Source organism: Eulemur rufifrons, chromosome 8 (genome assembly GCF_041146395.1).
Source record: "Eulemur rufifrons isolate Redbay chromosome 8, OSU_ERuf_1, whole genome shotgun sequence".
NCBI lineage: Eukaryota > Metazoa > Chordata > Mammalia > Primates > Lemuridae > Eulemur > Eulemur rufifrons.
Window position 1 is genome coordinate 113,889,544 of NC_090990.1, and position 19,342 is coordinate 113,908,885.

General features: G+C 43.7%; 1 protein-coding gene across 2 annotated transcripts; it reads right to left on the reverse strand.

Annotated features, from left to right (window-relative positions):
• Nucleotides 1-61: 61 nt before the first annotated feature.
• On the reverse strand, nt 62-14,945 carry CHI3L2 (chitinase 3 like 2). Of its 2 annotated transcripts, XM_069478982.1 has the most exons (11): nt 14,835-14,889; nt 12,585-12,614; nt 11,818-12,019; nt 11,472-11,528; nt 8,222-8,372; nt 7,562-7,686; nt 7,175-7,304; nt 4,466-4,648; nt 2,005-2,121; nt 1,108-1,247; nt 62-268 (listed from the first exon to the last, which is right to left on the reverse strand). In XM_069478982.1, the coding sequence occupies exons 1-10, from the start codon at nt 14,872-14,874 to the stop codon at nt 1,110-1,112; spliced, it is 1,173 nt and encodes a 390-aa protein (XP_069335083.1). In that variant the 5' UTR covers nt 14,875-14,889; the 3' UTR covers nt 62-268; nt 1,108-1,109. The 2 variants fall into 2 exon arrangements, with proteins under 2 accessions (XP_069335083.1, XP_069335084.1); XM_069478983.1 differs by lacking the exon at nt 12,585-12,614 and having other exon boundaries at nt 14,835-14,945.
• Between the last annotated feature and the right edge of the window lie 4,397 nt (nt 14,946-19,342).

Below are 19,342 nucleotides of genomic sequence, written 5' to 3' on the forward strand. Positions count from 1 at the left end.
ACTGTACAAATGAGGACACACTTGCTGGAGCAAAATGAGAGTTTATTTATTTATTTATTTATTTATTTATTGTACTTCAGAGCAATATGTCAACAGCTGCAGGAAAACAAAGCCAGGCGCAGTGCAAGGTCTCAGAGAAAGTCAGGGAAGGCTTGGAAGAGAGTGATCTGGAGGCCAACCTGGCACAAGAATCCCACACAAGAATTCCCAGAGAGGGAGCAGGCCCCAGGCTGCAAGGTCACCTTGCCTGTTCCATGGTAATTTAAGCCTGGAAACAAAAGGAAGACTATTTCAAAGCCCAACTAAGTAAACTGAGGCCTGAATCAAGCTACTAACCATGGATGCTCAGAGCTGGAGGGTTGCTACCCAATCATCTAGCCAGTCATTTTCAAACAGTTCTGGGCTCTTCTCCAGGATAGCACAGCCAGTCCTCTTCAGTTGTCTGTCTACAATGAGCCCCAGTGCCCTGCTCCTCCATCCCCTGCTCTAGAACCCATGGACTGCATCATGGCTGGTTGGTCAGCAACAGCCTTCACCTGCACATGAGGATTTACATTGTATCTAGGGACCTTGGGGTCCAGGGATGGAGCAGCAGCAAAGCCACTGGCCTTCAAGGTAACAGGGAGGCTTGGTCAAGAGCATATCTGTAATGACCTTGGGATCTCCCAAATGTCTAGACTAAGTAAGATTGACTGTAGGTAAGCTTAATGAGAGAGCATCAGGTAATCACTGAGATTGGATTTCTCATCAGTCTAGTGGCTTGAGGACATAGGATCAGATTGATTGCAATTTAGAAAATTAAAACAGGCTGATATTTTTGCAACCAAGAATTGTGGTGGAGTTAATATTTATTCCCACTATACATGTAAAGAAAGCCCTTAGCTCATACTGTGTTCAATAAATGGTAGCCAAAATTTATTAATATTATTACAAAGTCTATGGGTAGCCTACCAAAAGGGCAGAAACAACCAAGAAAACATGACAGAAGATCCAAAGGAGCATGAGAAACGATCAGTTCAAATATATAAAGGTGATCTCCCCAGTCTCCCGTGCCCTGCTGTGCCCAGCTCTCTGCCCACTCCAAGCCCTAGCCTCGGACTCTGATACCTTCATAGGGAGCCAAGGTTTCTCTTGACAGCTTGGACAAGGGGGTAGGGGCCCTGGCTGCAGGATTTGCCAGTGAAGTCATCCATGTCAATAGACCAGATCATGGCCCCTCCCAGATTTAAATTCTTTAGGAACTGAGCCTGTGGGAGACACAGAGGGACACACAGGGATTAGAAGAGGACCTAACATGCTGATGACCAAATCAAGTTCAGATGAGGGTTTGAGCTTAGAATACAGCAGCAGACTTACTGGTTTTATGGAGACTCCCTGAAGGGAAAGGTTGCTCAGGGAGAGAGAGGGCCACCCACCATTAGCTACCTCTCATTCTAGCTCATGGAGTCACCACATTTGAAATCCAGTGCTCTTGGAGGCTGTGAAAACTCTCCAGGATAAGGGAAGAAACTAGGAAACCATTAGCAAGACAAGTGGCCTGGGTTGTAAATTACACTTATGACTCATTCCTGCCCTAATCCTCAAAGGCACACAGATATCTTACCAAGGTCTAAGAACTTCTAGGCTCAGAAATCTGGTGCCTCCTAGATAGGTAATCCACGAGAAGGACTGAAGGGTTTGTCCTGAGATGATTGACAAGGTGGATAACCTATACAGGCACGAATGTCTCCTTTATTCCCTCTCCCTTCTTCTCGGTCCTCCCTTCTCTCCACTCCTCACTTCACTTATTCTCAATTCTTTCTTGCATCCTTTCCACCTCTCCTGCCTGTGCCACAGGTGTGGCTTAGAGTCACTACTAGACTTGGGCTACAGAGGCCACTGGATCCCATTCTGGAGTCAGGACCCCAAGAGCTTCTCTCTTTCAACATAGAGTATTTTACCGCATAACCCCCATTCCCCACCCGAAGAAGTAGCCCCTTGTCCCAGAGCCTCTTGCCTACTTACCTTGGCCTCCACACTCTCTACGTCATCATAGCCCACCCACTGGTTCCCCTTGACTGCATAGGGAACCTGCTGGTCCTGGAGCCTCGTGATCTTGGCCTGTTGCAGGAACTGGCAGATCTGGTCAGGGAAAGGGGAGCAAGATGGTCAGTGATGGGCTCTTCTTGAAACCTAATGAGTAGACAGGACAGGTGAGCCACTAGGGGGTTGGGGGAAATATCAGAACCCTTATCCCAAGAATCAGACAATGAGAGAAATGACCCAGTACATTGTACAGAGTGGGTGGCCCAAGGTGAATAACCAGAAACTGCTCATGCTAAGGCTTCCTCAGAAGGAGCCGCCAGCAGCTAGAAGCCAGAAAAGACTCGAGTTCAAGATCTCATACCAGCACTGGCCAATAAACTTCTCAATTCTTCATTTGCAAAATGGAAATAACTATAATAATGCCTCTTACATTCCTATCTTACAGTATTATTGATAGAATAAAATAATATATGTTAAAAATTCTTTTGAGAACAGGAAAATGCGTACAAACATGAATTATGACCATCACCATCTTTCCCCAGCTTGTAGCTTATCCCCGCTTCAATCCCATTACTCCTCCACTGTGCCTCCCATTCCCAACGTGTCCTGTCCTGGGATGCCCCCTTCTATCATCAACTACTTTCTCTTTCTATTAGCATAAGTAAGAACTGCTAAAAAGGACAAATCTTCAGTGAAAAAATGCATTTCAACATCACACAGAAAATTCATTTTGGATTATATACTCTTTTTGGATGATCTACACTCATGCTTACTTCAAAGAAGCCAGAAAATAAAAGTTGAACATTTAAGCAAATATCAACTTGTGATAAGTTACAATGACCTAGGGAGACAAACTGAACAATCAAATTAAACTTTCCATGAGATGGGGAAATGCATATCCAGTGGTTTGCATTAAAATCCTCCCAGCAGGTTCTGAGCAATGATCTCTCCTATCCCTTGCTATTGACCTAGAACTACCCAAGGATGGGTCAGCTTCTCTCCCCACTCCAATATGTCAGGCACTCTGAGATTCAATGAGGACTCTCATAATGACCTGTACCCCTTTCTTCTTGCTAACTGAATTGATGGTGTGTCAATCATTTCTGTGTGCGAGGTGAGGGGAAAATTGAGCATTACACTGATCAGATATCTCGGTGGGTACCAAGTCACCCAGAATGAGCTCAGGGCATGCTCACACCCACAATGAGAGGTCAGACTAGGACTCCAAAGGGAGATCAGGATATAGGATGATATTCTTTTCTCGACCTGATCAAATGCCTATCCATCCTTCAAAGCCCAACACAAATCTTTCCTTTTGCATGGATCCTTCTCCAGTCACCCATCTCTGATCTCATGTCCCTCTTTACCGCTCATTGGTCACTTGGTCATATCTTGTTTTGCAATACTGCTGTGATTTTATTAAATACTATAGTTGTCTTGTTTTTAAACTCTCATTTAACTAGTTATATTTGTATTCTACATCCTTTCTACATTGACAATAAGCCCTTTGAGGCAAGGATGGAGAATCACTTATTTCTAGCTCTCACAGTACCCAGTATTTGGAATATGGGAGTGTCCCAAGAGTTTCTATTGGTTGAATTATTGTCAGGTTTCTAGTTTCCCCTATGCTTTGAAGAAAATTCCCTAGATTAAGGGGCAGACAGAAGTGATGTTTTAATCAGCTGAACAACTTTAATTGCCAGCCCTGTGATCTATCTAACTTCTGGGCAGAATATGACACATTTGACCACTCCCTCTTTATTGAAACTCCTACTTCTCTAAGCTCTCTGGCACAGAATTTTATGGGCTCCTTCCACCCCTCTTGTCATTCCTTATCAGTGTCCTTAATGAGCTGCTGTTCCTCTGCACACCCCTCTGGTGCAGAAGGTCCTTGGGTTTGTCTTGGGCCCTATTCACTTCTCACTATACACTTTGGCTTCAAATACCATCTTTATGCTGAAATTTTCAAATCTACCTCTCTAGTGCAGACTGGCCTCCCGTGACCCAAACCCATATATTCAACGTCTTGCTTGGTATCTGTATGTCCCACAGGCTCCTCATTCTCAGAAAGTCCAAAACTGATCTCATGAGCAGGACCAGTGCTCACTCCGCTCCCCCTCCTGTTTTCCCTGTCTCAGTAAATGGCATTGCCATCCACTTAGCTGCTCAGTCAGGAAGCTGGGGCACTCTCCCTTTTTCAATCTCCCATTCTCTCTGCTATCCATCCCCATTCCTGGCTAGCTCCATCTCCTCTTCAGAGTTCAGCCTATCTCACTTCCTCCAGGAAGCATTCTCTGACCCCTGCCCCAGTTAGGAGTTCCAGTGGTACTCTGTGCTTCCATCTTCACCACACATGACATGCCGTACTATTGCCAGATTGACGCTGAAACCCCTACCCAGACATGGCAGGCAGCTGAGGGCACGGGGCAGTTCCAGGTACCTCATAATAGGCCAGGAAGCCTGGAGACTCGGTGATGGGGCCAGCAGCTCCAGGACCAGAGGCAGGGGTCCCCACAGCAGATTCTGCAGAGGCCAGTGTGAAGGAACGTCCATACATGGGGATGCCCAGGACCACCTTCTCTGGGGGCATTCCTTTATGTAGCCAGTACCCCACAGCATACTCCTAGAAAGGAAAGGTAGATTGAGCCCCAAGGTATGGGGAAAGAAAGGTGTATGGCCTTTTTTAGCCTCCATCCCAAACTGCACAGAGGTGACTTGATTTCTCTTCTGTATCTGAGCGTGGACAGTCCTATCAGGACCCAAGTGTTTGTTTTATGCATTTAGTGCTCTTCAGCAGTAAGAGACTCATTCAGATTTTTCTAAGTTGTGAAAGAAACTGGACAATAGATCACAAAAGAAATCAGGCAAGGGACCTAGAAAATATGAAATCAAAGTTATCACCTTTCTTTCTCCTTTGAGTCAATCACCTATGGAATTTGTCTACGCTATGGCTAATTGTGCTTACTGATGAAGGTGGCTCTCAGACTCCTAGTCTGTGAGGGCTCACAATGACCTTGGACCCAAGGGGACAGGTTGGGAGGTAAGAAGCTAGCTTTGACCTTCCTGCCTTCCAGAAAAAAATAGAGCGTTAGAGAAGATGAGGATATATCTCCTCATACTTACAGAAATCCTACAGTGCGAAGGCATGAGCGCGGCTGAATAACTCAGCCACGTGGAGTCCTAGAAAACCCCAAACTAGAAATTAGGACATCCAATCAAGCAACCCTATCAAAAAGTGGGCAAAGGACATGAATAGAAATTTTTCAAAAGAAGATATAAAAATGGCTAACAAACATATGAAAAAGTGTTCAACATCTCTAATCATCAGGGAAATGCAAATCAAAACCACAATGAGATATCACTTAACCCCAGTGAGAATGGCCTTTATCAAAAAAACCCAAAACAACACATGTTGGCGTGGGTGTGGAGAGACAGGAACACTAATACACTGCTGGTGGGACTGCAAACTAGTGCAACCCCTGTGGAAAGCATTATGGAGGTATCTTAAACAGATTCAAGTACACCTGCCATTTGACCCAGCAATCCCATTACTGGGCATATACCCAAAGGAAAAAAGGTCATTCTGTAACAAAGACACATGTACCCAAATGTTTATAGCAGCACAATTCACAATAGCAAAGATGTGGAAACAACCCAAATGCCCATCAATACATGATTGGATTAGTAAACTGTGGTATATGTATACCATGGAATATTACTCAGCTATAAGGAATGATGAAGATACGACATCTCTATGGTTCTCCTGGAGAGAGTTGGAACCCATTATATTAAGTGAAGTATCCCAAGAATGGAAAAACAAGCATCACATGTACTCACCAGAAAATTGGTTTCCCTGAACATCACCTAAATACAAATCTGGGAACGACACCAATTGGACATCAGACTGAGGTGGGGGGTGGAGGAGGGGATGGGGGTATGCCTACACAATGAGTGCATTGCGCACCGTTTGGGGAGTGGTAACACTTGAAGGTGCTGACTCGGGAAAGGGGGGGGGGTGGGGAAAAAAAATATGAAACTGTTGTTTTTTTTTTTTTTTTTTTTGAGACAGAGTCTCACTCTGTTGCCCGGGCTAGAGTGAGTGCCATGGCGTCAGTCTAGCTCACAGCAACCTCAAACTCCTGGGCTTAAGCGATCCTACTGCCTCAGCCTCCCGAGTAGCTGGGACTACAGGCATGCGCCACCATGCCCGGCTAATTTTTTGTATATATATATTTTAGTTGTCCATATGATTTCTTTCTATTTTTGGTAGAGACGGGGTCTCGCTCTTGCTCAGGCTGGTCTCGAACTCCTGACCTCTTGAGCGATCCACCCGCCTCGGCCTCCCAGAGTGCTAGGATTACAGGCGTGAGCCACCGCGCCCGGCCTGAAACTGTTGTTTTTAACTTGCATTGTTCACTTAATAATTTATCATGAATATTTCCCATATTATTTCATATCATTGTACAAGAAATAATAAAAAAAAAAAAAAAAAGAAATTAGGACATCCAGCTTTGAGCTAACCAGTTTTATAACTTCAAATGTGAAGGCCTGGAAACAAGCAACCCAGACAATACTTTTTTCTCCCAAAATATTAGGAATACACATCCATATACCTGTACCAAAACAGTATCAACAACATTTTTTTTCTTGGACTTTCCATTTCCCACCATCATTCAGGAACTTCACATCACATGACCTTGAGCAGTCATGGACTCTGCTGAGCTTGTTTCATCTTCTGTGAAGTGGGAATGATGCTTCCTGCCCAGCCAACCTCATGTGGTTGTTTTGAAGATCAATTTAGATATAGGGAATATGGATGGACACAAGAGGGTACAATGTCTGTACATATGTGTGGGTGCCAGGAAATGTATGGAATATGGACAATTCAGAAGACTTGGATGGGGACACCCTGGTCCAGAGACAGAGCTTAAGGCATGTCAACTACCAGGTCTTCTGATGTTTTCCAGGTGACATTTTATTGATGCTTGGTCAAAGCATTTCCCTTGTACTCACTAGCACCTGGGATTACGCAAGTCCCTCTTGGGCACATAGCTTCTCCTTAGTGCAAGACAGAAGTAACTCTAGTGGTGCTGCACTCTCCCCAGCCCCTCCCCCAGCCAGTGCCCTGTGGCTCCCCTGCACCACTCACCACATTGTAGTAAGAGCTTGACCTTCCGTCCAACTGCCCCTTTCTCAGAGGACTGTTGTGGCCAGTGACAAGGGGCTTTTCCCAAGGTCCATGGAAATCAAAGGACAGGAGGTTGATGAAATCCAGTTCTCTAAAGTGCCAAAAGCAAAGGAAGAGATTCTATGATAAACAGTGGTAGAAACAACTGTCAGTAATTGTTTTGGGCTTTGAATGCTCTTAGGAGGATTAAAACATCCATGAAGTTGTTCCTGGCTGAATGATGCACGGATATGACAATGGCCTTTCCTCCCTCCCACCACACTTCATCCCTCAGACATACTGACATGGATCATTTGCATGCACCAGATTGGAGGCAGAGGGATGGAGGAGGTGCTCTGAGGTACTCACTTTGCCAGTTTCTTGACCTGATAGCTGTTATCAATCATCTGCCTCCCTGCAGATACACCTGCAGTCAAGAGAAGCCTTTCTTTGGCGGATTTTACGAAGTCCTTCTGAAAGGCTTCTGCTAACTCCTATGAAAAACAAGGAAATAAGGTGTCAGATTCTCCTTCCCAGAGCACAGTGCTAAGCTTCTTGTATGAAACCCATGAAGTTTCTAGAACAACATTAGATGGTAGAGATCAACCCTTTCCTCCCCATTCCACATGGGCATGCTTCATGCCTGTGTCTGCTCAGGAAGCCTCCCCATTAGGCAGGAGGACCCCAGCCTCACTGTACTCAGGAAAGAGCTATCTGAGTTTCCTCCTGATAGATTTTCTGATGGATCTGATCTATGAGACGATCTCAGTGCTCAGGAAATTCTATGGCCCCATACTCTTTTGTATGGATGTTGCTTTATTCTGATGGTGTTCATTGAGTAAGGGGACTCCATTGCTTGATGTGTTCCTTCCCTAAGCTAGGAACAGGGGCTGTTCCCCCATTAGTGGGGGCTTCCAAAGGGCAGGGGCTGTGTCTTCCAAGCAGGCTCAATCTCTTCCTTCTCTGTTCTGGCGTGGTCATGGATTCTGCATGGGAAAGGCACTGGGTGTACCACGGCGTCTGGCTTACATGGATCAGTGCAGTGAAATGGGTGTTGTCTCTCTGATCTGGGTAGATCCAGCTTACATCCAGGCCATCAAAGTTATGGTTTCTCAGAAACAGGAGTACAGAGTTAATAAATTCCAAGCGTGACGTTGAAGAATCAACCATAGGGTGGAACCTAGGGAGAAGCAATAAAAGTGTTTTTTGGAAAGAACAAGCAATACCCATAACACATTTTTCACAGAAATCTTGAAGTAGTCTTCCCCTCCCCAATAATCATTCACTGTCTATTAATATCCCAATCCCTGCCCCTTTTGAAACAGATGGGAAGAAGGATTGTTGTGCCAGAAAATTGATCAGGTCAGGTAAAAGAAGACTGGGGTCTCTGCAGATTTCCCTCAGGGTGATGGAGCCACATTTGACATAGACTCTTGCCTTGACCAAACTTTAGAGGGCTCTTCTGAGCCCTCTTCTCAATTAGACCTTGACCTTAGGCTTCTGGGCACATCTTTGCAAAGTCCAGTTTCCATAAGAATCCAGCTATCAGTTTAGCAAAAATCCCCCACCCTTGGTATCTGATCACCCTCAGTATCTTACAAAATTCCTCACTATCCACCACCCCCAGGTGATATCTGATCACTCTGGCCAGCCTTTAGCAAGAATCCTGCTGAGTCAGCTTGGCAAGAATCCCCCTGGCCCTAATGTTTCCTCTTAGTAATTTTCCAACCCCCTATTCCCAATCTGCTTACTGTCTATATATCCCCACTTGCCTTTGCCGTGTTCAGAATTGGACCCAGTACTATATACTGAAGTGTCTTTTCCCCTGTTGAAATAGTTCCTGAATAAAATCTGCTTTTACTGCTTTAAATATCCTCCAGCTTTGGATTTCTTTAACACTTTACAACCTTGGAAAAACAGTTTGCAATGTGGTGGGCTTAGTGATCCTAAGAGATCTGGGTTCAAGCCCCAGGTCAGAGTCCTTTCTGGTGGTCACTTTGTCATTACCAGCTCTCTGGGTTCCAGTCTGGCCACCTCTAAATTGGGATTGAAGATGCTAATCCTGCTTCACGTGCCTCAAAGTGATCACACTTAGGAAACCTCCATAAAAACAGAGCTAGACTTCAGCGACTTCATGTTCCCCAAACAAGCTACCTAGTCACAAATAGGCACCCCTAGGTCTTCTGATGAAAAGAGTTATTGGAAAACAGCAACTCCCTGGGGGCTTTCATCTGAACCACAGTTTTTAAGCCATGAAGTTGATTCTCAGCTGCTCATACGGAGGGCACAAATAGCATTTAAAATTTGAAGCTGTAGGTGAGATATTGGTATTTTCCTGGGGACATATCCTTTGAGTTGCATCACTTCCTACCTCTCAAAACACCTCCCACCCCCAGGCATACTTAGAGTCTTGAATTAATTTTGTTTCAGTCAATATTAACACATTAACTGCTACATGAGTTATGAACTATTTTTCAAGTTTTCATCTTACTTTTTACATTACTAATTTTCAAGTTTTTATACTACTTTTTTATTGATGCATATTTTAGGATCGTTGTGTTTTTGAAGTTTTTATTCTATTTTCATAATAAAACATTATGGTCCTAGGGAAAAATTTTCTTTCTTTCTTTCTTTCTTTCTTTCTTCTTCTTCTTCTTCTTCTTCTTCTTTTTTTTTTTTTTTTTTTTTGTGGCAGTCAATGTGTTAAATTGAGATTTTGGTTCCTGTATGTATGTCAGCTACACAGTGTAGCAGGTAGCAAGAAACCAGCCCAGCATCAGAAAACCATGGTAGAAACAGATTTCCAGCTTTTCTCTTGCATTTCAGAGAGAGCCATTGCACCTGAGCCTCTGGGCAGATGCCTCCAATTTTAGGAAATGTACTAATTTGCTCCTTAGAAGCAAGTCTGTGTGTTGAACATATTTCAGTATTCTGCACAGCACCTGGCACAAAGCCTGGCTTACTAATAATAACAATAATAATATAACAATGATTACTGCAACCATTGATCCCTTACTGAACATCAGCACTGCGTGCTAAGCAGTTTGCATACATAATCTGTTCTTACAACATCACCCTGAGGCGGATTCTGTCATTATTCTCATTGCATAGTTAAAAACACCCTGAGACTTGTTAAATGACTTTCCTGAAGTCACACAGCCTGCATCTGTCTAAAGGGAAACCCAAACTAAATGTGTCCATCTCCAAAGTCCTACTTTTAACCTCCAAACTGGTAAACAATAGGCACTCAATAAATTATTGAATTGAATGAATGAATGCATGCATGTAAGAACGAATGAATGAAGACATTTTTATTTGAATGAAAACCTAAGCAAGTGTTAGGAAGGAGAGAGAATTGGAGAATTCGAAACATAGTTGCCATGGAAACCCATTCATAATTGTTCGTGATGAGCTTAATATAGAACCAAATAAGTTAGGTAGCCTGATCTACTGCAGAAATCTGCATAGGTCTTCTGCACCTACTTCTTTTCTACGCCTACCCCAGCTGCAACTGAGTACTGACAAGCTGCATGAGTAACTCGTACCATCAGACTTCCGTGAAAACTGAAAGACTCTGCTGGCTGAGCTTAAGATCTCTGAACTTTTAAAAACGTTAGCACTTTCAACCAGAAGAAATTCAAAATTAGATTAACTGTAGTTAAAGATTGAAAAATGTGCCTTTCATCCTTACATATTTGTATTTATTTAGCTCTTGATGTAAATAGGATATCATTTTAGTGTGAATAGAAAATACAATTTATAATGTATGCTTTGTATCAATAGCTATTTTGTTTCTAAGCTGTTCTCCTTGTTCTCACGCCATCTGGCTGCACAGCCACGGCCCAGATCATTGCAGTTCACTGACCGCTGCAGGCCAAGGCTGGGTTTTAAGTAGAAATAATCCACACAACCCACCTCATGGTTCAAAGTCAAACCCTCAAGTGATTTAAAAAAAAATTGCACTTCTGGACCAAAATCATCTCCCCATAATCCATACAGTGAAAAGTATTCATGTAAATAATTAGAGTTTACTGAATATTGCTCATGACTCAGTTTCTTGCAGGTCTTAAGTGTCTGGGCTTGTGTTGAACTCCTGAAGGCTTCCTTCAAAGACATCAGAAAACCTAGTGCTGTGCTTCTACCTGTGACAAACTCAGATCAGTTTTGCCACCCAGCCAAGGAAAGACCTCTCAATGTCTAGTTCAATATCTCTTCTCAGGAGGAGGAAACGTGGCAATGATCAGAAATTACATAACAAAAAATAGAGGTGTGGTCTTACCCTTTGGAACCAAACAGGTACCCTCCAACGGACAAGAGAACTTTCAGTTTGGGATTCCTGGAGTAGAAGAACAAGCTGATTATTTCTTTTCTGGCTGCCAGGGAAACCTTTGCCTAAAGGGTAGAATTCCTGGTGTGAGGAATATGGACAAGCAGGGCCTGGCTGCTTAGAGGCTAAGTTCAGTGAAGGGACGAGGCACTGCTGGGAAGAACGGCGAGGATCAGAATTATACCCAAAGAAGTAAGTCTGGTTGAACGAATGAATGAGACAGTAGGTTTCAGGCCCAGTTCAGACTAACTTCCCCCGCCCAGGCCTATCAGGGAGCTTCCACCCCCACCCTACTGACTTGGCTTTGAGACTGTTGATGGTCCGGTAGAGCGTCGCACCATTCTTGTCTTTGATGATGACCTTGTTGTTACTGATGCTGGCAAATGAGTAGATGACGTGAGAGCATAGGAAGGGGTCAATATTCTCAGGGGTGAACTTTCCTGGTTCCTGCCGATCCTGGGACCAGTTGGTAAAGTAGCAAACCAGTTTGTAGGCGGATCCTGGAGTAGAATGAAGAGAGCCAATGAGACCCCTGTGTTGTTGCCTTAGAGCCCCCAAAGCCACAAGTTTCTCCCGAAGACAGACATTACATTCTTGGCTCATTCAGCCAGAGCTTCTGAGGGTCATTCAGCCTGGGCTCTTAGTGCTGACTCCTGAGTACTCAGACCTCAGTTAAGAAATCCACTAACACACAAACACCGTCAACACGTGACACACCCACAGAGCGCTGAGATTCAATGTGTGTGGATGGATGGATGACACAGATCGGTAGAGAAATGGAAGACACAAATGTTCTGTATATGTGTGTGTGTGTATTCACACACACATGCACATCACACGTTGAGGTCAGGAATGAGAGAGAGAGGCTCAGAAAGACAAAACTAGAACAAGGGATGCACAAAGAGATACATAGAACAAAAACTCAGAGTCATAAATATGTCAGCGGCAGAAACTGAGAGAGTAATCCAGAGCATACAGATGTAAGAGAGACAGAAACCGAGCATCCGAAATGATGCAAGGACCCAGCCCGGAGACCCGGGCAGCAGAGACACCTTGACTGCTTACCTCCCTGGAGAATCAGCAAGACTGCTAGACCTGTAACAAATGGGAGGAAAGAGAAATCTGTTGTGCCAAGCCTGGTTCCCCTGTCCCAGGCGATGGCAGTGAGCGTGTGGGGGTTCCTGTGTACAAGATGAAGCCACACTTCTTCTGGGCTGTCCACCTATAGCTACTGTAGTCCCTTTACAGGACCTTGAGGTTCCCAGCCCTTGAGTGCCTTGGGGTCCCGATAGCCCTAGGCAAAAATGTTTTCCAAACTGGGAATTCATCTTCTTAGTCACTTATGCAATGGTTTTATTAAATCACCTGCTCTGTGCCAAGCATTGTCCAAGATACTGAGGAAACCAAAAGGAAGCTGATGACTTCCCTACACTCAAGGAGCTTGTGGTCTAGTCTGGAGCTGAATATAGGTAGGGTGACCATATCTATATTGTCCAATGAGACCCTTTAGAGAGTGAAAACGAGCATTATTAATAATTTGCTCGTTTTTATTAATAATGCCAAGCATTATTAATAATTTGGGCCAGGCGTGGTGGCTCACGCCTGTAATCCTAGCACTCTGGGAGGCCGAGGTGGGAGGATCATTTGAGCTCAGGAGTTTGAGGCCAGCCTGAACAAAAGCGAGATCCCGTCTCTACTAAAAAAATAGAAAGAAATTATATGGACAACTAAAAACATATATAGAAAAAATTAGCCAGGCATGGTGGCACATGCCTGTAGTCCCAGCTACTCAGGAGGCTGAGGCAGGAGGATCGCTTAAGCCCGGAGTTTGAGGTTGCTGTGAGCTAGGCTGATGTCATGGCACTCTAGCCAGGGCAACATAGTGAGACTCTGTCTCAAAAATAATAATAATAATCATAATAATTTCCCTGGGCCAATATCTTGGACCAGACCTGCCCTGGGAAAATTGAAATGAATGGTCACCCTATCTGTAAGCAACTAACTCTTAAAACAAGGCGCGGTGAATGGAGAAGCACGATCTGGCTCTGGTAGCGCTCTAAGCCTCCACGTTTGAGGTCATTCCCAGTGTGTTCTCCACAGGACACCTCCCCTAGGAGGACTGCTGAGATTATTCCATCCTCAACTCATCCTCCTAAAGGGAAGGAAAGACCATGGGTCCCAGAAATTTCACCCAGTGAACAAAATTCCTTGAACTGTGATTCCCCCAGCCTGGGGACATTGTCCTCACTAGAGCCCTTGGGGGTCTGAAAATCGAGAAAAGGGCAGTTAAAAAGGAAAGAAAGCTTTGGATGACGCAGCTGTGGGGGCTGGTGCCTCCACCACCAGCTCGGCTGGTGCAGAGCTCAGGGCTGGGAAGCAGGGCTCTGGTGCTCTCTCTGGCTGACTCACATGTTTTTAGGCAGAAGGCAGGGTAGGCAGGAATCTGGTCCTCCACACACTCACTAAGTGGCCAGAGAAATTCTGGTTGCTACATGTACTGTCAGGCCAGCCTCCAGGCCTTTCTCGAAAGTGCTGGGTCTCCACCAGCTACCCTCCTGAGGGCCGAGAGCTGAGAACTTCAATAGGTGACTTAAAAGGCTCTTGTCAAGTGGGCCACTCATGGCTTGAGAGTATGAGACAGGGCAAAAGAGGTACGGACAGACACAATGAAATGCCTTCTTTCCTCCATCAGACATCCCCCCTCGCCTCCTGGTAAACCTCCCTTGTTCACCCATAGCCCTGTTCATTTAGCCTCATTCCCACCCTCATCCAAATTCCCAGCCACCACAAAAGGCAGAGTTTGGGATCAGAACATTGGAGTTGAAAGGGGGAGTTTAGAAAACATTTAATCCAATAAGCCATTCTGCAGATGAGAAATGTGGGCTCCCCAAAAGTTCTAAAATGTACCCAAAGCATAGCCCATAAAAGATGTGACTCCCAATACGATGCTGGTACATCAAGAGACTAAGAAAGCCTGGTCTCCCTCCTGACTGGAGCTCTAGTTCTAATGCGGGGAAGAGACACCTCTGTGCAAGCTGAGGACGTCCTGACAATGCAAAGGACTCTGGCCACTGCTGCTTTCTTGCCCTTTCAGGAAAGTCCAGATGGTTTGCCTGGGACAGTTGCATCAGCTTGATATTTTTTGATACTGAGGTGAATAGAGAGACTGAAGTCCGCTAAGCAGGGTTGGGCCTGGTTAGTACTTGGATGGGAGAGACTGAAGTCCCAGGAAAGGAGCGAGAGCGCCTCTTCCACAGGTCTGCATTACCCCTTCCCTCCTCACCAACGTACATGCCAAATTAGCCCCATACCCACCTGCCCAGAGAGCCTTCCGGTCCATGATGGTTGCTCCCATATCCCCGGCCAGGTTTCCCCAGGGTGTGCATGCTCTGGGCCTTTTATGCCCTGAGGTTTCGACAGCCTGTCCTATGGGAAGGAAGCAACAAGAAATCCAGGAGATTCCAGGGACTTCCCCTGGCAAATCTGCCTTGTGAAACTTCTTGGTAATGAATTCCAGATTTGAGCAATGTCCACTCTTACCTGTCAGAAAACAGTTGCTATGGAGACAGCCAGGGAAGGATCCTTTTCATCTGTCGCAACTTAAAGGGACCCAATCCTCAAGAAGAGAAGGAGGTGATGCTTTGGTTCTGCCTCCTGGTATCAGCCTTCAGCCCTGGGTCCCCCATCTTGGACCTGTCTCCTTCTTGCCCTCACCTCTCTCTGTGCTCACACCACCTCTGGCCTGCTTATTCTTGGCCAGACAGCACTTCCCTCTCAGTTGATCCTACCAGCAGCTGCTCTTCACTGGGTACCTCTAAATGACACCTTCTCTGCAGCCCTTTCCACTTCTCCTCCAGCTGGGACGAGCTGACCCCTTTGCTCTGGTGCATTCTATGTCTTTTCACATCTTCACACTGTATTGTAATGCGTTGGTGTGTATGTCTGTGTCTGCATCTGGACTACACAGTTCTCAGTACAAGAACTATGTGAAAAATGAAAACAAAAACCTCAACAAATGTTTGCTGAGGATCCTTCATGAACTTGTTAGAATGGAATTGCACTCCAGACTTGAAGGCTCAGATTCTCGAGGCATGGCACGTCTTGAGTGCTTGCCCCTGCCTGCTCCCCCAGTCTCCCTTTATGTAACTGCCCCCTCTGTGGCCCTCTCTGTCTCTCCGTTCTCTCACCACACTCTAGCCCCACCAGCCTTCTCTCAGGCTATGAGCCTCCGGCGTGTCAATTCCCACACACCAGACGTGAGCCACATGGGAAATAAAAATGGCCTGGATCCATCTTACGTCCCGCTCGAGGAAGGACAGTACAGTGGGATCCCAACAGAGAAAGTCTGCTGTTTGGAGGGGCTGACAGAGAGCAGTGGCTGGAGGAAAGTGCACGGCCCCTGATGACTTGCAGTGTGCACTGGGGTAAAAGGGTGATTCTGGGGAACCCACAAATACTACGGGGGGGGGAAAAGGGCAGCTGAAAACATCACCAGGCCCTGGAGGCATGAAGTCCTCTCAGACCGTTATCAGTTAGGTGAAAAATATCCTACTCCTATTGCCACTCCTCTCTCTCCTCTTGCTTTGACTAAAGCTGGCTCAGAAATCATAACAGCAAGATGGAAAATGAGGGGTGGAAGTAGAAAGCAAGGAAAGAGAAAAGAACGACAGGGGCAAGTGGCACCCTCAGTAGGCCTGGCTGGGGAGGGAATCAGATTCGACATTCAGTCAAGCTGGGAGTTTGGATTAATATCTGGGGCCGGCTGCAAACTGAGATTAGGTCTGCAACCTACAGTGACTGTCAAACTTTAATAAGTCAGCAGAAAACTCCAGGGGCAGAACAGAAGCAGCCCACTGAGCAGCAGACTTAAAGGGACAGTGGAGCCAAAAATAAAGTTGATGATCACACCCGTAAAGTCCCATTCGTTCAGTGTGCCAGCCACTTGCTCACCCTTTAAGAAATCTAGTGTTGTGAAGAAATAAGAGCACAATATACTCATTGTCTGTACTTTTTTCCACCTATGTGCTATAGATCTCCTTCCAAATCCGCACCTGTCTCCCTCACTCTTTGTATTGGCTTCACGGTATTCCGTTTCACGGCTATACCATTATTTACTTAACCACCTCCTTTTGATAAATGTTTAGATTATTTTTAGCTTCCTTTCTTTGTTATTTAAAATGCTAAAATGAACATCCTTGAAATATCTATTCTTTATGTATGTATGAGTTCATCTATAAGAGAAATTCCCAGCAGTAGAATTGATGGGTCAAAAGGCAGTTTTATATTTTGAGAGTTACTGCAAAACTGTCTTCCAAAGAAGTTGTCCATCATTCAATGTTGTATTTTGGCCAGGCTGATAGGTTAAAAATGTTACCTCATTGTTTTAACTTCCATTATTTTAAATGTGTGTGATTGTTTATATTTGTGAGTCATTTGTATTTCTGTGTCAGAGTGCTGCCTGTATGTATACTTTGTCCACTATTTTTTTTTATTTTTCTTTTTTATTTGGAAGAATTCTTTATATAATAAATAAATTAGCCCTGTCTTTATATAGTAAATACATATTAAATTATCCCTAATATATGTTATATGAATTAGACTTTTGTCAAACATGATGCAAATATATATTTATATTTGGTGTTTTATCTTTTGGTTTTATTACTTTTGCCCATAGTGTTTTCAGTTAATATGTATGAATAATCTGTCTTTTTCTTTATGAATTTTGGATTTTGGTATCTTGTTTAAATAAACATTCCTTCTTAATCCAAGATTATATTTTTTAAAATCATTTATATTTTCTTCTACTATTTTGTGATTTATTTTTTACATTTTATTCTTTGACTTGCATAGAATTTTTAAAAATGCATGTCGGTCCACCTTTTTTCCCAAGTAGGTAGATGAATTTTTTCCCAAAAATTCATCTTTTCTCTACTGATTAGAAATGCCACCTGCTAGTGGCAAACTTATTTGGATAAGTTTCTTAATTCTCTATCCCTGTATTCTGTTCATTTTAACCTTGTCACACATTTCATATATACTTTTGTTTCTGCTTTCTAAACAGTTTAACATTATATTATACATTTCCTGAAGACATTTTCTTTTGCATGGGACCATATCTAAAGGGATCCTCCCAGATGAATTAGATATGAAATATAAACCCAAAATTATTAAATAAAATAAATGGAGCCATTTTGTGTGGTTATCAAATCATAGAATATTAAAGCTATAGAGAAACTTAGAGTTCATCAGGCCCTGTTACATTTGACAGGATACATCAAAAGCAATAGTTTTCATTTGGGGGTAGTTGACCTTTCAGATACTCATTGACCAATAAGTTAAACAACTGCTTTTTTTAAATTTATTTTTTATTTTTTTAGAGATGGGGTCTTACTATGTTGTGCTGTATATAGCATTCTTGTATTTCCTGGAAGGTCAACTTTAATCGTCTTGCACATTCCCTGTAGGGCAGATACACCTTTTCTTATAGTATATTAGCCGTGGGTGTGGGGGGTAACAGTGCAGAATCTATCTGTCTTGGTGCTGCCCGAGACCATGCTTCAGCCTGTAAGTTCCCCAATAGATCACCCTCTACAATCAAACTGGATTTATCTGCCTTGTTGTTTGGTTTCTCAGCTTCTTCTACATTTGGGGGTCACTTTTCATGTATGATCTTTCATGAAAAAGGGCTGTATGCTTATGCTCCCAAAATTCATATGCTGAAACCCTGATCCCCAATGTGATGTTATTTGAAGAAGGAGCTTTGGGAGATAATTAGGTCATGAGGGTGGAGCCTTAATAAATGGGATTAGTGCCCTCATAATAAGAGACTCAAAAGAAATGATCTCCCTCTTCATTATGTGAGGATATAGCAAGAAGTTAGCCACCTGCAAACCAGGAAGAGGGCCATCATCACATACCTAATATGCCTGCATCTTGATTTTGAACCTCCCAGCTTTCAAAACTGTGAGAAATAAATGTTTGCTGTTTAGTCACCCAATCTATGGTATGTTGTTACAGCTGCCCGAACTGACTAAAACACCTAACTACTCTGATTCTCAGGGGTTCCAGAAGCTTGCAGAACCCGGGTCAATATGAAAACAAACTCAGCTTAACTGAGAAGGTGCCAAGTAAATGATGTGGAAAGCCTGGATTTTGTTCCTGTTTCTTTGGTAAGGTGATAACAAAATATAGTGTGGGATTAATACTAAGCTTCTCATGCACACAAATGTATTCATTCTCCTTGCAAATTAAAATGAGACTTAAGAAAGCACTTTTTGTTTGTTCATTCATTTAAGAGAGAGCTGCTGTGGAGATTCAAGGGTTTAAATGGAAAATCAACAGGTTTGTTTTGGTAGGATGGGTCAACGGTTCCCAAACAGTGGCCACCGGACCAGGGCTATACTAGTTGTGGTCAGAGTTAAGAGTCTTGGGATAAGCTAAAGTTTGAATTCATCTTGAGATAATCACATTTGTGATTTAGAACTTGGTAAAGCTAGGGGCTTAGTACAATATTCAGAATAATATTTCAATAGTTTCAGTAGGAAAAATCTCAAACCTTTTCAATTGCTGCTATAATTATACCAGGTGATGTGATATTATGAAAATATCCTAATACTTATGAAAGATCTTCTGTCACAGAACAAAAGAAGCATAAAAAACAACTAATTGTGTCATCATTGGATATTGGTGTCTCCATGATTCCCAGGCTAAAGTCCAGCAAAATGTCATAATTGGCAACACCTTTAACAACTAATTTGATCAGCGTCCTTGACTTGTAGTCCAACAGAAATAGAAGTGACTTCAACGATTATCCTGCCAAGGAA